This window comes from Neodiprion lecontei, chromosome 6, assembly GCF_021901455.1.
Source record: "Neodiprion lecontei isolate iyNeoLeco1 chromosome 6, iyNeoLeco1.1, whole genome shotgun sequence".
In the NCBI taxonomy this organism is placed as follows: Eukaryota; Metazoa; Arthropoda; class Insecta; order Hymenoptera; family Diprionidae; genus Neodiprion; species Neodiprion lecontei.
The window spans coordinates 5,625,315-5,639,582 of NC_060265.1; the positions used below are offsets into that span (position 1 = coordinate 5,625,315).

The 14,268-nt window shown below is 41.2% G+C and overlaps 1 protein-coding gene across 1 annotated transcript in view; it reads left to right on the forward strand.

Moving 5' to 3' along the window:
- LOC107221095 (dynein axonemal heavy chain 1-like) overlaps positions 1–14,268 on the forward strand; it is a 67,869-nt gene that overhangs the window by 1,012 nt on the left and 52,589 nt on the right. Inside the window, exons 4-22 of the mRNA XM_046743116.1 lie at positions 35–164; positions 291–464; positions 555–902; positions 1,002–1,217; positions 1,328–1,587; positions 1,714–2,182; positions 2,271–2,595; positions 2,665–2,796; positions 2,855–3,175; positions 3,249–3,426; positions 3,518–3,650; positions 3,742–4,287; positions 4,390–4,616; positions 4,691–4,933; positions 5,049–5,162; positions 5,244–5,499; positions 5,570–5,732; positions 6,526–6,636; positions 9,991–10,082. Of these exons, the coding sequence (XP_046599072.1) occupies positions 35–164; positions 291–464; positions 555–902; positions 1,002–1,217; positions 1,328–1,587; positions 1,714–2,182; positions 2,271–2,595; positions 2,665–2,796; positions 2,855–3,175; positions 3,249–3,426; positions 3,518–3,650; positions 3,742–4,287; positions 4,390–4,616; positions 4,691–4,933; positions 5,049–5,162; positions 5,244–5,499; positions 5,570–5,732; positions 6,526–6,636; positions 9,991–10,082 (4,438 nt within the window). The remainder of the gene's footprint in view (positions 1–34; positions 165–290; positions 465–554; positions 903–1,001; positions 1,218–1,327; positions 1,588–1,713; positions 2,183–2,270; positions 2,596–2,664; positions 2,797–2,854; positions 3,176–3,248; positions 3,427–3,517; positions 3,651–3,741; positions 4,288–4,389; positions 4,617–4,690; positions 4,934–5,048; positions 5,163–5,243; positions 5,500–5,569; positions 5,733–6,525; positions 6,637–9,990; positions 10,083–14,268) is intronic.

Genomic DNA, 14,268 nt, shown 5'->3' on the forward strand with positions numbered 1-14,268 from the left:
GTCGGTCACTGACCCCTCATCCCTTGATGATAAGGTACAATTTTTACGTCGATTGCATGCACCTCGAGGGCATTCCACCTTACCCGGAAAAAGAGTTCTACGAGGCGACAGCTAAGGCACTCGGACATGGCAAGCAGAAATACGCCAGCAAGAATTTAACGAACGTGAGTTCGACTTTTTTCCTCTTTCGTTTATCACCAAGCATTCTTTGCTCTCGCCTAAGAGTTGGTAGCGTCATGCCCTGGGATTCTGACAGAATTATTTTGGCTCACTGTACGTGTCTTTTCAAGGTAATGAGCGAAATAACTCTTGACTACAAACGAACGATGTGCGACTTAAAGTGGAGGCAAATGATCGACTGTCATCCGAAGCTGTTCACATTTATCACGCAGACGGCATTGCAGGAAGATGAACACGCGGTTCCAGCAACTGGAAGGGTCTCAACGGGCATGAAAAACTTCGAGGTGCCCTGAAAGCGGCTTAACTTTATCGATCAACCCTTTGACCCGGACGGGATGTCGTATATTATGAGAACAATGACTTGTCACTTACAGAAAACGAAGGAGTTTTTCCACTGGGTCGTTCTCTACGTACGTCCAGAGATACACGAAGCCATGTCTTGCATAGTTTTCGAGTCAATGAAGGCCGGGGCGGGATCCCTCTTCATATCAAATTACGGCAAGTCCATGACCCTCGTAGAATTCGAACAGCTGCAAACGCAGACCATGGTTACGGTAATCAAAGACCTCAAAGAGCCATGGTTGGAAAAAATAACACAATCGGTTAGAATGTGTCTCAGAGACATCGGCAAAGGTTGGTTCAACCTTGAGCAGAAGGACCATGACGTTTACGACGTTATGAAGCTGAAAAGGTTCATGACCTTGACAATGCTTCGTATGCAGGTCATTTTCCGATTTTTATACCCATGGTTGTAAATTTCTTGATTCTGTATTTCATGAGTAGCAACGATACTACCATATGACATGGTTTGATTTTCACAGAATGGTCTGCGAAACCTGGTAGAAAATTCGATGTCTCTTTACCTCTACATGCTGGAAACTCCGGCACTTTGTACTCTCGACGTATGCGATGATTTTGTCTGGGGCGATAACTTGGTGATAACGCAATTCAAACCCAGCAATTATCCGATATTCAACATTGAGCTTCGTATGGATGAAAGTGGTGCGGTCTACTCTACTAATTTGGATCAGTTCCGGGTTCGTTTTGCATCAACTTTATCGGAAAGAGATTTTTTTCCATACGATGTGCCAACTACCGTAGCAAAGACAAGATCCTTCGAACGTAACGTAGACTAAATTTATTTCAGACGACGATTATACATCTATTCGACAACGCGCTTACCATGTGTCATCAGATTAGACAGGTCCATCCGTTTCTATTGCGACATCTGAAGTTTCCTGCCGATTTGCTTCTGTGTTCTGTTGGGTTATTGGAAAAGCCTGTTTGCGATGTTCGCGATCGTCTGAATCTCATTTATTCGAAAGCATTAATACCGCTGAAAGCTTACGCCAAGGAATTCCAGAAATATCTCGAATTTTATATGTTGCCGGTAACGCAGTACATCAAGTGAGCTTGAAGACGATATGTTCTTCGAATAGCTTGATATTTCTTTGCTCGTTACATCGTAACACTGTCAGGAATAATCCCAAGCTTTGAATCAACAAGTATGATAGAAAATTTTTTCATTTCAAGGAATTTTAATGAAGAGAACCGCCCCGTAATCGAGTTCAAGGATGAAATATCCTTCCATTTCCGTATGAAGCATAGTCTCGAGAAGACCTTGCCGTCCAATATTTGGATCGGTCCGTTCAACGTGAACGTTCGACCTCTGAAGTCGTTCTTGATAGACAAGCGACTGGACCTAGCCACAAGGCTGCTCAACATGTTCACAGCGCGACTTCATTTTCAAATCGATGAAATATTAAGCGAGTACAAAAACATTCAGAAGAAATTGAAAGATGAGCCGTTCAACATAGAGCGGGTATTCGAAATGCGGGAATGGATGGAAACGATACCGCTAACCGTCAAAGGTTTGGACGACACTGTCCAGAAACTGAAACTTGAATACGACGTACTCGATCAGTTCTGGTGGAATTTGTCAGACGAGGAATTCGCTTTGAAATACGAGGCTATTGGGTTCCCGCTTCAAATTCAGATACAGGTATTTCCATTTCTCGATTTCTTAAAGTGAATATATCACTGACGTGAATCTAGGAGCGCAGTATTGATGAGTTTTGGGTTTTGGCCAGGTGGACGAGACCCTAGACTTTCTTCTCGAAGCGCAGGAAAGGTTTTACAAAGTTCAATTAACGGACGAGGCTAATCTTTTGGAGAGAATAGACGGGCTGATGGGAAACGTGACAAATATAGCTTTGCAGCGTGACATTAACAAGACCCACGAGACGGCGATCGACGTCAAGAGGGTTTGGAAGATCATTAAGGAGTGCCAGGAGCAGGGTCTGTTACTCAACGAGAGGCAGAAGCTTTTCGGGATTCCAGTAACGCCCTACGAACACCTCAGTAAACTGATTACGGAGTTTGACCCCTACAAGACCCTATGGATAACCGCTTCCGGCGAGTAATGAGCCAAAGTTACACACTCGAACACCGTCGAGCTAACCGAAGTTGTTCAATTTTACACAGACTGGCTGAAGTGGTACGAAATATGGATGGAAAATCCTCTGGTGACCATCGATGGGTCTCAGATCGAGGCGATGGTCGCCGACATGTTCAAGAGTATGACGCGCTGCATGAAGATATTCAACGAGCAGCCCGGTAAGTATCCTGCCATTAATGATCAGTGGACGAAAACTTCCTCAACCCTCGTTTGCAGAAATCCAGTATATGGCGAGTGAAATCAGGGAACAAATCGACGTTTTCCGACCCTTCATTGGCCTGATACAAGCTTTGCGCAACCCCGGAATGCAGCCGCGGCACTTTGTGGAATTGAGCGACCAAACGGGGATTCAAATATCTCTGACTCCGACCTTGACATTAAAGAATTGCATCGTACTCGGCTTGACGGATTTCGAGGAGACGGTGAAGAAAGTCGCGGAGGGTGCCGCGAAGGAACACTCGATCGAGGAATCTCTCGACAAAATGCTCGCGGAATGGCAAAACGTTGTGCTGGAGTTCATCCCCCACAAGACTGCGGGTAATATTGATCGATTCCCGTGAGGATCGACGATCGATCACGACTGTTACTCGCGCCGTGTAATTTGCCGCAGATACCGATGTATTGAAAATCGCCGACGAGATAATCATGATGCTGGATGACCATGTTCAGACGACGCAGCAAATCAGCTTCAGTCCGTTCAAGACTGCCTTCGAAGAAAGGATTGCCGACTGGGACAACAAGCTCAAGTTAATCCAGGACGTTTCCGTCGCCTGGCTGGAGGTGCAAAGGTGAGAACATCGTCATCCTTTGATGAATTTTTACATCGTGATATCCAAGAGCCCCGTTGCCAATTTTCCCTGTTACATATTCGCCCTGTAGAGCATGGCTGTACCTTGAACCAATATTCACGTCGGAAGATATCAGCCGTCAGCTGCCTGTCGAGTCAAAAAAATACAACGTCATGGAGAGAAATTGGAAACGGATAATGAAGGCGGCTCACGCTTGTCCGACGGTGCGTGTAACTTACTCACCTTTATCGAGCAAATCGAAGAAAAACTTGTTCCGCCTCGGGCAGTGATCACTTTTCTAATATCACTGTTCAGATAATAGAAATTTGTCCGGATCCAAATCTTCTGGAGAGTCTTAAGGAGTGTATGAGTCTTTTGAACGTCGTGCAGAAGGGTCTGTCGGACTATCTCGAGACGAAGCGCATGCTCTTCCCAAGGTTCTTCTTCCTCAGCGATGACGAGCTTCTCGAGATAATCGCGCAATCCAAAAACGTACACGCCGTTCAACCCCACCTGAAAAAATGCTTTGAAAATATTCACAAGCTGAAGTTCGAGAGCGATCTAACAATTACGAACATGTACTCCGCCGAAAACGAGGAGGTCACTTTCCAACCGGCGATTCTTCCCACCGGTAACGTCGAGGATTGGCTCGGGCAAGTTGAGGAGGCCATGAGGGACACCTTGAGGTGCATAATCGGCGACGCTCTTGAACAGGTCGAGTCCAAGCCGAGGAAGGAATGGGTCTACATGTGGCCGGGTCAAATTGTCCTCTGCGGAGGACAGACATCCTGGACAGCGCACGTCGAGGAGGGAATAAGGACTCAGACCCTCAAGAATTATTACCACCAAATGCTGAAACAGGTACGTGGCGTGTGACCAGATCAATGGCTTTTCACGTATCAATCCAAGCGTTCGAAAATTAAGTGAAACCAAGATAAAGTATCATTCACCTTCCGTACAAAGCTCGATGACCTCCGCGACTTGGTGCGAGGTAATCAGACCGAGATCCAGAGGATGATACTTGAGGCGGTTATTGTGATTGAAGTTCACGCCAGGGATGTCCTGGCGAAATTGGTCCTTGAAAATATCACGAACGCTAACGACTTCGACTGGATATCGCAGCTTCGTTATTACTGGGTCGACGACGAGGACCTCAAGGTCCGAGCTGTCAACGCTGAATTTCCTTACGGGTTCGTTCAACGTTATTTACACCTGGATCGGGGTCAGTCCCTGTCACACCGCGTAACGGATACCGTTTCGGCAGGTACGAGTACCTTGGTAACAACGGGAGACTGGTCATCACGCCGTTGACGGATCGTTGCTATCTCACCCTGACCGGTGCACTTCATTTGAAATTTGGTGGGGCACCAGCCGGACCCGCTGGGACCGGAAAAACTGAGACAACGAAAGACCTTGCGAAGGCTTTCGCGATACAGTGCGTGGTCTTCAACTGCTCCGATCAACTTGACTTCATGTCCATGGGGAAGTTCTTCAAAGGATTGGCCAGGTATCGTCTTCACTGTTGGAAAGGTTAATTTTTTTTTTTTTTAATACCATTACGAATACTAACTGTCATTGAGTATTACTTGATGTAATGCTATATTATACCCACCGCGTTTCAGTTCGGGTGCTTGGGCTTGCTTTGACGAGTTCAATCGAATCGACATCGAAGTACTTTCCGTTATCGCACAGCAAATATTGACCATACAAAAGGCTCAGCAGATTTCAGCAAGCAGGTATAATTATAATCTGAAATCAAATTTTCACCAAATTTTTTCAAAATTTATTCAACCATGACCGTGTCGCGTCATTTTCAGATTCATCTTCGAAGGAGTTGACCTTCTGCTGAGGCCGTCCTGCGCGGTTTTTATCACTATGAATCCAGGATACGCCGGTCGTACGGAACTTCCGGATAATTTGAAAGCGTTGTTCCGTCCGGTAGCTATGATGGTACCGAATTACACGCTGATTGCCGAGATATCTCTGTTCTCCTTTGGATTCTCGAACGCTAAGCAGCTGGCTGGAAAAATAACGTCAACGTTCAAACTGAGCTCGGAACAGCTTAGCGTTCAGGTACGCTTGGGCGTTCTCGTAAATTTTTCGTCATTTACCGTGGAAAATCCGTTATTTTGCGAATTATTAGGATCATTATGACTTCGGCATGCGAGCGGTAAAGACGGTGATAGCAGTCGCTGGGAATCTGAGACGCGAGCAACGCGACATGACTGAAGCGCAGATCTGTTTACGCGCGCTGCGGGATGTGAACGTGCCCAAGTTTCTCAAGGATGACTTGAAGCTGTTCAACGGTAAGAAACTTGATCGCGTCTCCTCTACGCCATGGCAAGTACGATATAATGTGATTGCTCCGCTGACGCGTTTCACGCGTAACCAAATTCCAATTCACCACCTAATATTACACGGCGACGTGACATCGAGCCACCGCGACATTACCTTCGCAATTTAGAGAATATGTGAAAGGAAACAGGGTGGGACTGTATTGCGTCTTGCGAAAACTGAATCACCAGCATTGTTCAGTCGGTTCGGTGAGCTTGCATAAGCGGTAGCTTGAACCCAACTGCATGGGCATGCCAAAAAGTAAGAAGCACTAATGAGAGTCGTAATCTGGTCCGCCTCAAAATTGTGTTACTCGATCCGTTCATTCATCCCCACTTTGTAGAAATAAGAAAAGCGTACCGAGTGGCACTGAGCCAAATATATCGTCAGATGGGCACATTAATATAACCCGCGTCTAAGTAGACGTTGTATATTAGCGGCAGTGGCCGAACTAATTTTGCATGATTACACGCAGACTGGCGCCAGAACAGATTTATTTATCATGTTACAAGATACAGCCGAACAAGTGGGAGCCATCAATTAAAGGCGCTCCCGGTGAACTGACCGCGTGCAAATTACTTCACTTTTTTCGACTATTCTTGGCCACTCGAACGCTGTTTTTCTTTTTTGTTTCCAACAAACAGATCCGTATTCGAACAATAGATTCGGTGATTCGTTATTAGAACACTTCGCATTTGGACTAGAACGAGTATTTCAATTATGCAGCATTTTTCACCACATTTCTATTTTTCCTATCGAAACAAGGTATCGTTTCGGACCTTTTCCCGAAGATGACCGAGCAGGCCGTGGACTACGGAATCCTGGAGGCAAGCATTCGGAAGTCGGTCAAGATTAAAGGGCTACAGGACGTCGACGGTGCGTGTTAACCCAATTTTAATTTCCTTCAATTACACATTTTTTTTTTTAGATAGAATTGATTATTCTTCGACAACAACTCTCCCTGTTACCTTGAGACACTGACGTCAAAAATTTAATCACTGCTCAATTTTAGCGAGACACAAAAGCCAGAGATCATTTCTCTGGCCGCATTTTGCACAAAATTTATTAGTCCCCGCAAAATCGGGGCTTCTGCATTCCGGATAAACGGAATTTTAATTGGACGGGATAGTGTCGGGTTGTTTTAATTTACCTCCACGTCTGCATTGGCCCCGGGCGCTTTTTTGCGGCGATTACTCGAGTATTACCCAGACACAAGTCCAAGAGAAGCAATAACGCGGGTAAACAGCTTTGAGAATAAATTTGTTGAAAACCCTTGTAAAATAACCGCAAAATTGTGGTTCGTTTGAAAGACTAAAAATTCCTGATATCCGATTAGGCGCGCTTTATGTACAGGAGATATTCTTTGATATACCTACGTCAGTCCATGATTTGTGCAGACGTGTTACAAGGCGTTGTGCAAAGTACGGGAAAATGTTGATTATTTATTCGTAATACCAAATTAGTTTCACAGCCTCTCAAGAGATCGTTTATAAAAACTTTAATGTTCCTCGCGAAATTCTCCACGTATTCATGCTCGTCGCTCCACGTTTTGAACATTTATCAAACGCTTTGGTTAGATACGTAGCGATGATTTATACGAACGTTGTCAGATAAGCGAAATTCGCTAAATTTTTAACCTTACGAGGTAAGAATTATCGTGGTTTTGAACTTTATCAGCACCCATCTTATTCGCCATTTCATTACGCGAAGCTTCAGGGGTACGAAGGGATGGGAGAGTTTTATGGAGTGTGGATGAAAACGGCGGGCAAAGCGTCTCGCTTTCTGAACCCGAAAGTCTTGAGAGCTCTTTGTTCAATCGCCACATCAAACGAGAGGTCAAGCTCACTCCATACCCCAGGGTGTATGTACAGTTGGCAAAAACCGATTTTATTACCAGTTTAAATTAAAGCGTCACTCGTAAAGAAGCATGTCTAAATTACGCGTAATGTGAGTAGACAATTCTGCACGGCAATTTTTCCGCTTGAAATAAACTTCGAACAGGGTACTAATTTTACTTGAAAAATTATAGCTGAAATAGGAATATTTTCACTTTGCGGATAAACCGTCTATTTTCCGATGAATAATTATCTTCTAAAGAAATTTAAAAAAATTATATTATTATAACCAAAATATCGTTTGCAGTTTATAATTAATTTTTTCCCAACATCGTCTGTTTAAAAGAAGACAGTAATAGCTGAGTTACATTTACTCTTATTTGAAGGATTATTATCGAACATGAAACGGAAATAAAATTATCGGCTATGTCAGTAATAATGCGCTTGATGATTCATGAATCTGGGCTTCAGGCATAAAAATATTAATAGATTTATTTAAGGATAATTTTTTTCTGGATAGCTTGCAACTAACATAACCGCCGCATGTAAAATTTTCCTCATTTTGTCGGTTTTTGTGAAAATCGTATTCACATCGTTTCACGCGAAAGACGAGAAAAAGACACGACTAAAAAGGTATAAAAAATTTAAAAGCCGGCAACTTCTATCGCGAAGATGATAAATTTCTTCGAAACGTTTGTACCGGCGGTATTGTTTCTTTTACCTTTTTTCACCGCCAACCTGCGACGTGAGGGTATAGCATAAATCTCGTCTTAAAAGCCGCGAGGAGTGCAGGGTTCGGGAACAATTTCACAGGGGTGCGACGTTGAATGAATTACGTACGAAATTGGCGAAGCGCTTTTTCCACGGGGAAGAAGATAGCACTTGGGGGCTTCAAATTACGGGACTCGAGTCGCCTTGTAAGATTTTAAAGAAAGTCGTGGTGTAACTTACCCGCAGCGAATTTCCCTCGCAACTCAAACTTGGGCACGAACAGACTTATCGCGTTTCTGTTCACACCCAAATGTGAGATTAACCCTTGTTAATCAGTTCGTTAGTTAATAGTGGTAAGTATTCTCACAACCTATTTTATATCCATAGCGAATTTTTCAATATATTTCTTTGCGGTTTTTTATTATTTCTGATAGTAAACTAATAGATTTTCAATACTCGAGAGTAATTATTGCGATATAATGTAGATTGTTATTGATAGAAATAAAATGATTGATAAAAATCGTGAAGATTGATGGAATAATTCATTTGCAAGAAAGTTATCCCTCTACACGTATAAATGTTTTACGTAAAATCTAAGTTTTAGGGCTCACTTATTACGAATCTGAGATCGGATTTTAAAAATTCAAAATGGCGAATCCAATATGGCGGAGGAAATTTTCAAATTCTATCGAATCCGGAGAAAAAATCTGACCGGGGGTTTTTGGGGACACTGATTACGAATCTGAAATCAGATTTTGAATATTTAGTAGGGCGAGTCCAATTACCCCTGCATGAGTTTTTTGACCTTATTCGAGGAAATTTGAAATTTTCATCCACCACATTGGCTCCACCATTTTGAATTAACAAAATTTGATTTCAGATCATCGTAATCAGCGGCTCCAAAAACCACAGAATACTATCTTGCCACGAAAGTTGACTCGGCACAATAATGTGTGATTCAAAGGGTTAAGAGTTTAATTCCACTTCAAAATTTACCCAGCACGTTTACCGTATTGATTCAGTATCATTTTCACTTAAGAAATGCGATGTCTTTTCGCACCCCAGTGAAGTAGATTCAATGAACACCATTTATATCGAATTACGCGTCACTTTCCTCCCCTATAACTTATTAATTCGCGTTCAATCTTTATTCTGCATCGTAAATTCCGCCACGACAACGGATCGTGCATGTAACTCGGGTATGTATCAGAGCTCGCAACAAGAGGAGAGGGTGGTTCTACCCCATCCGCAGTTCCGGGCATCAATCACGGCTTGACCTCGTTCCATGCACAAACGCACGTCAGAGAAAAATCCTGTTCAAATATTCAGCGTTACTCTTGCCTTCCATTACCCGCGACAATGACAATGAAATCGATACGGAAACTCGAAAAAATACCCCCCCCACTTTTTCTAGAGACACGGGGATAAAAATTATCCAGACCTTTTTCCATTCACTTGTCCCTGAATTCCTGGCAGTTTAACGAACTATCAGTTGGCCATCGTCTTCCATCAATTGTTACGCTCGTGGTGTAAATAATCCGTTAATTGAGCGATCCCGATAAAAAAAAAAAAAAAAACATTGAATATTATAATAAAATAATAAAAAAGTTGTGATCTGTAGGTACCTACAAGTTATAATTGAACAAAAGCTCGGTATTAATTCGTTCCTGTGTCTTTTGCGCAGAGTACGTACAAAAGGTGATTCAGCTTTACGAGACGACGGTTGTGAGGCACGGTTTGATGCTGGTGGGGCCAACAGGATCCGGAAAGACGAAGGTAGGGTTTGTGAAAGGGCGGATACTGTAATAACGATTGGGTAATATTAAGTTCAATCGAGTGAAAAAAAAAAAATTTGCTCTATTTCTATAGACGGTGCTTATCGTGCTTTCCACTCCGTGTTAAACATATTACGAAAGATTTTTCCCGGCATGCCGATACCGTTTCCTCGAGTTTAATTTTTTACTTTTCTTAGCGACTCCTGAGGGCAACGGGGATTTTTTTTGCTGCAAGTTAGCTTTGTACGCAAATTATACAACGTGCGCGATGGTATCTGGGTGTGGTTTGCTTTTTTCTTTTTGCCTTCATTTTTTAAACATCTTCTTTTTACACTAGCAATAATTCGTGGATTGTTTTTATTAATTTAACGACTGCTTACGCGCTGCAGCAGCAGCAGCAGCAGCAGGTGCAGACTTATGGTCTTTTGACGAATACGAAAGCGTCAGAGAATAACGAGGTCGTTATATAAATTTCGTTTAAGACGTCGGGCGTGATCCGTGACGTACCTTTAATTGCGATCTAAAACTAATTGTAAGCAAAATTGAGCGGCCAAGGCCACCTACGAAGAGTGAAATTTGAATTTAGGCGCTAATTACTTCGGTGGTTTGTAAAATTGTACAATTAATATGTAGAAAAGTAACTCGGAAAGTTTTTAATCACCGCACTGCCATGATTTTTCAGTTCTGGCAAAGGGGATGTTATCCGGGACTAATTTGTATCAAAAAGAAAAAAAAAAGAAAGAATTTTGTCTAGTAAAGTAGAGTAAAGTATTTTTTTGTTAAAGCAATTTTCAATTACGCATTCGCTTGTTTCAGGCAATGCATTTTGCTCGGTGTATTTATTGTATCCATTTCAATTATCTCCCGTTGAATACGGTAATCGCTTTATTTATAGGTGCACATTCAAGACCCGTAATTTAACGATTATTTATAACGTTTAATGCGTTTGTTCCAAGAAAATCTCGTAATGGGATTTTCGTTGTTTACCACCGTCGAAAATCCTGCTAATATAATTGAACTGATAAAATAACGAAGCTCGGATGATACGTATTATTCATTCCAAATAGTACAACGGATAAAAATATGTGCCTCCAGAATTATTATAGAGATAAATCAACGCGATTATGTGTAAGAAATATCTAAACCTTAAAAACCTTGCGCTGTTTTATTCGGTCAATTATGAGCGAAGATTGCTTGTTCGGTTTCAATAGGTATACGCAAATTTCCCCGAGAGTAATTTCCTCGACCGAAAAATAAATGAGACTTGAATTAGTTCTACGCGTCTATGTAATCGGGTAAATGTATGTATATGGAGCATTCCATGCCAAACAAATCTAGGTGTGATCCTTGGCGTCAGACTCAGGTTGAAATGGCACGGAATGCTTCATAAAATATATAACGCTTGTATCTTCTCGCACTCTAGTTAGTGTCTAATATCCACGACTTCAAACCGAGGGAGACAAGGAAAAAAGTTTTCAGCCGTTGTCTCTCTTTCAAAATCGTATAAAAGGTAAAAAGGACTTTTTCATCACCCACCACCAAGGCTCCCATTGGGTTAGAAGCGAAGCGACGATACGTGCGTTCCATGATATTGTTTTCGGGATCGGATTTCTGACTCTCGTTTATCAGGCTCGTGACGTTCCCCAGAACTCTGCCGCGTATCCGTTTACCCGATGCAATCAACCACTCGACGGTTACACTTGTTTACCCACTTCGCGCTATTATACTAACAATAAGCGACAAGAATAACTGGATTTAACGAGATTTGTAACGATTTTTTTTCTCTATCCCTCTCCGAAATTAATTCGATCCGTGAAATTTGTCACAAAATTTCAACCCCTTCGAGCAACGCGATGCAGACAATTCCTAAAACAATGTTTTCTGCTTAATTATCGTCGTTCGTTATGTGTAAAAAGTTATTTTCATAATCACGTGAATTTTTCAAAATTTTACGACTCGTCGCAGAAGCTGTTATCTTTTTACGTAAAAATAATATGATTCTGCATGTTTTTGCTTTCTGCACATTGAAATTTCTACCACATTTTGACCTTTCACCTTAAACATCCTCTTTCTATGCTACGAAATTCTATTGTCGGTTAGAAAAAGATGAAAATTGAAACAAGATTAGATAAATCTGCAAAGATAAGTGAAGTAAATTTTTATGATTCGCGGGTGCCTGTTAACTAAATACATATTATTATGCACATTTTGCATAATTCAACACGCATACTATTGTGGCAAACTACTTTTTTTCAATCCTGTTCAATCACTCCGGCGCCTAATAATTGACGATCAGATGTCGATGAAATCATTTTTAACAGTGTGAAAAAAAATATCTGATCAACATCTCGAATCACAAAAATTTACACATACCTAAGACGTTTTAATTTGCATCTTTTTCTAATCGTCAATTCATTTAGCGATAGAACTCCTCGTAATTTATACCGAGACGTTACCGCCAATCCTGACCCTGACATTGCGGCTGATTTACAATAATGCGCTCATCGTTGTTCAGTCGCGATTATACATACTTATATAGCTTGGGTACGGTTCGATTTATTAGCTGAAGGCTGAACGACGCTTGGAATTGATGCGGTCATCCCGAGTATACATTAATCCTTCCGGATGATTAACGATCCGTGATACCCGTTCGGTGAAAGGTCGAAATCATAGAACTGAGGGGTGGCTGAGGAACGTTGATCAATCTCGGAAGCCGGTGCCGATCCCTCTTTGGTTTATAATAATTGGAGAGGCACTCCCGGGATATTATTTTTGGAGATCGATCGATTGATCGGCCGTTTTACCTGTACTGGAAAATTGCGAACGTCTCGTTTTCGCCCATCCGCGTGGAACGGGAAAAGAATTGCGGAGGAGAATTTAAGAAGGCTTGAAGTGACCGCGATAAAAAATTAAAAAACATGGCAAAAATCGTCGTTTCTTTTTTTTACTGCATAGAATTTGTTTCTGCGAAAAAATAATGGCACTTACAGCCTTGATGCGAACGAAATGCGCGGCGGCTGCGAAATTTTTGGAGTCTGTTCGAGACTGGAAGTTTTTTTTTTTTTTTTTACACCTTTCCTCACCGTCCCACCACCTCTACCATCTTCTCATCCCATTATCTGCGTATTTTTTATCCCGATTTCGCGCTTTTCGACTCGCGAATTTACACACCAATTTCCGTAACGGAAACGTACGACGCGGTTTCGAATGTTAATTCATAATCGTAAATATTTATTCGTTTATACATTTATATTATCAGTATTTTAAAGTCTATAGGTATACGTATAGCATATTAGTGCGTTATACAGAAATAGCTTTATATGTATATTATTCATACAGAGACTAGAGGTACACCTATATATATATATATATATATATATATATATATATAGGAGTAATGCATTATCATACGAGTTTTACGGGTATACAATTATTTAATTGATTTGTATGTAAAGTAAATTAATCTCATTATCTGCTGCATTGCAATTATACAATATACACGTATTACGCATAGTATATAAGTATAACATCTATGTGTATAAACAAGCGACTATATTTCGTATAAAAATAAGCTTATAATACATCTATGATAATAATACCAACGATAATGATATATAAGTAGAAATTAAGAAAATAAGCTTTTCTCAATACCTTTAAATTTTCGCCAAGCTTATCAAATATACACATATAATATTTCAGCGCAATTGTTCAAACGACATATAAATGCAGCTGCCTCAAAAATACCACCGATCATACCAATTGATTTATTTGGGTACGTTACAGATATTACGATAAACTTTACGTGGAATAACAATTTTCGTCAGAATATCGGAACAACAGATAAACAGCAGAAAAATACAATTAATTAATCTGTTCAAACCTGTCGTCTACAATTTATAGATGCGGTATTAATTTAATATTACGTATAAAAGATAATTATAAATTCTTACAGTACATCCTGAATTAAGAACGAGGGTTTTTTTTTTTTGTCTAAGAGTTGGACCTAAATCGATCGATTACCGAGAGAGTGATTCTCCTAATTCGTGTTGAATATAATACATACAAGCAGCAAAGAAGTGTGAGAAAAAAAAACCTAACACTTTAGTAGCATGGTGAATAAAAAAAAAAATGTTTAAATAACACATCACGTTTGGGTTAGCCGATTGATTTGGCTTTTGGGGCAATGG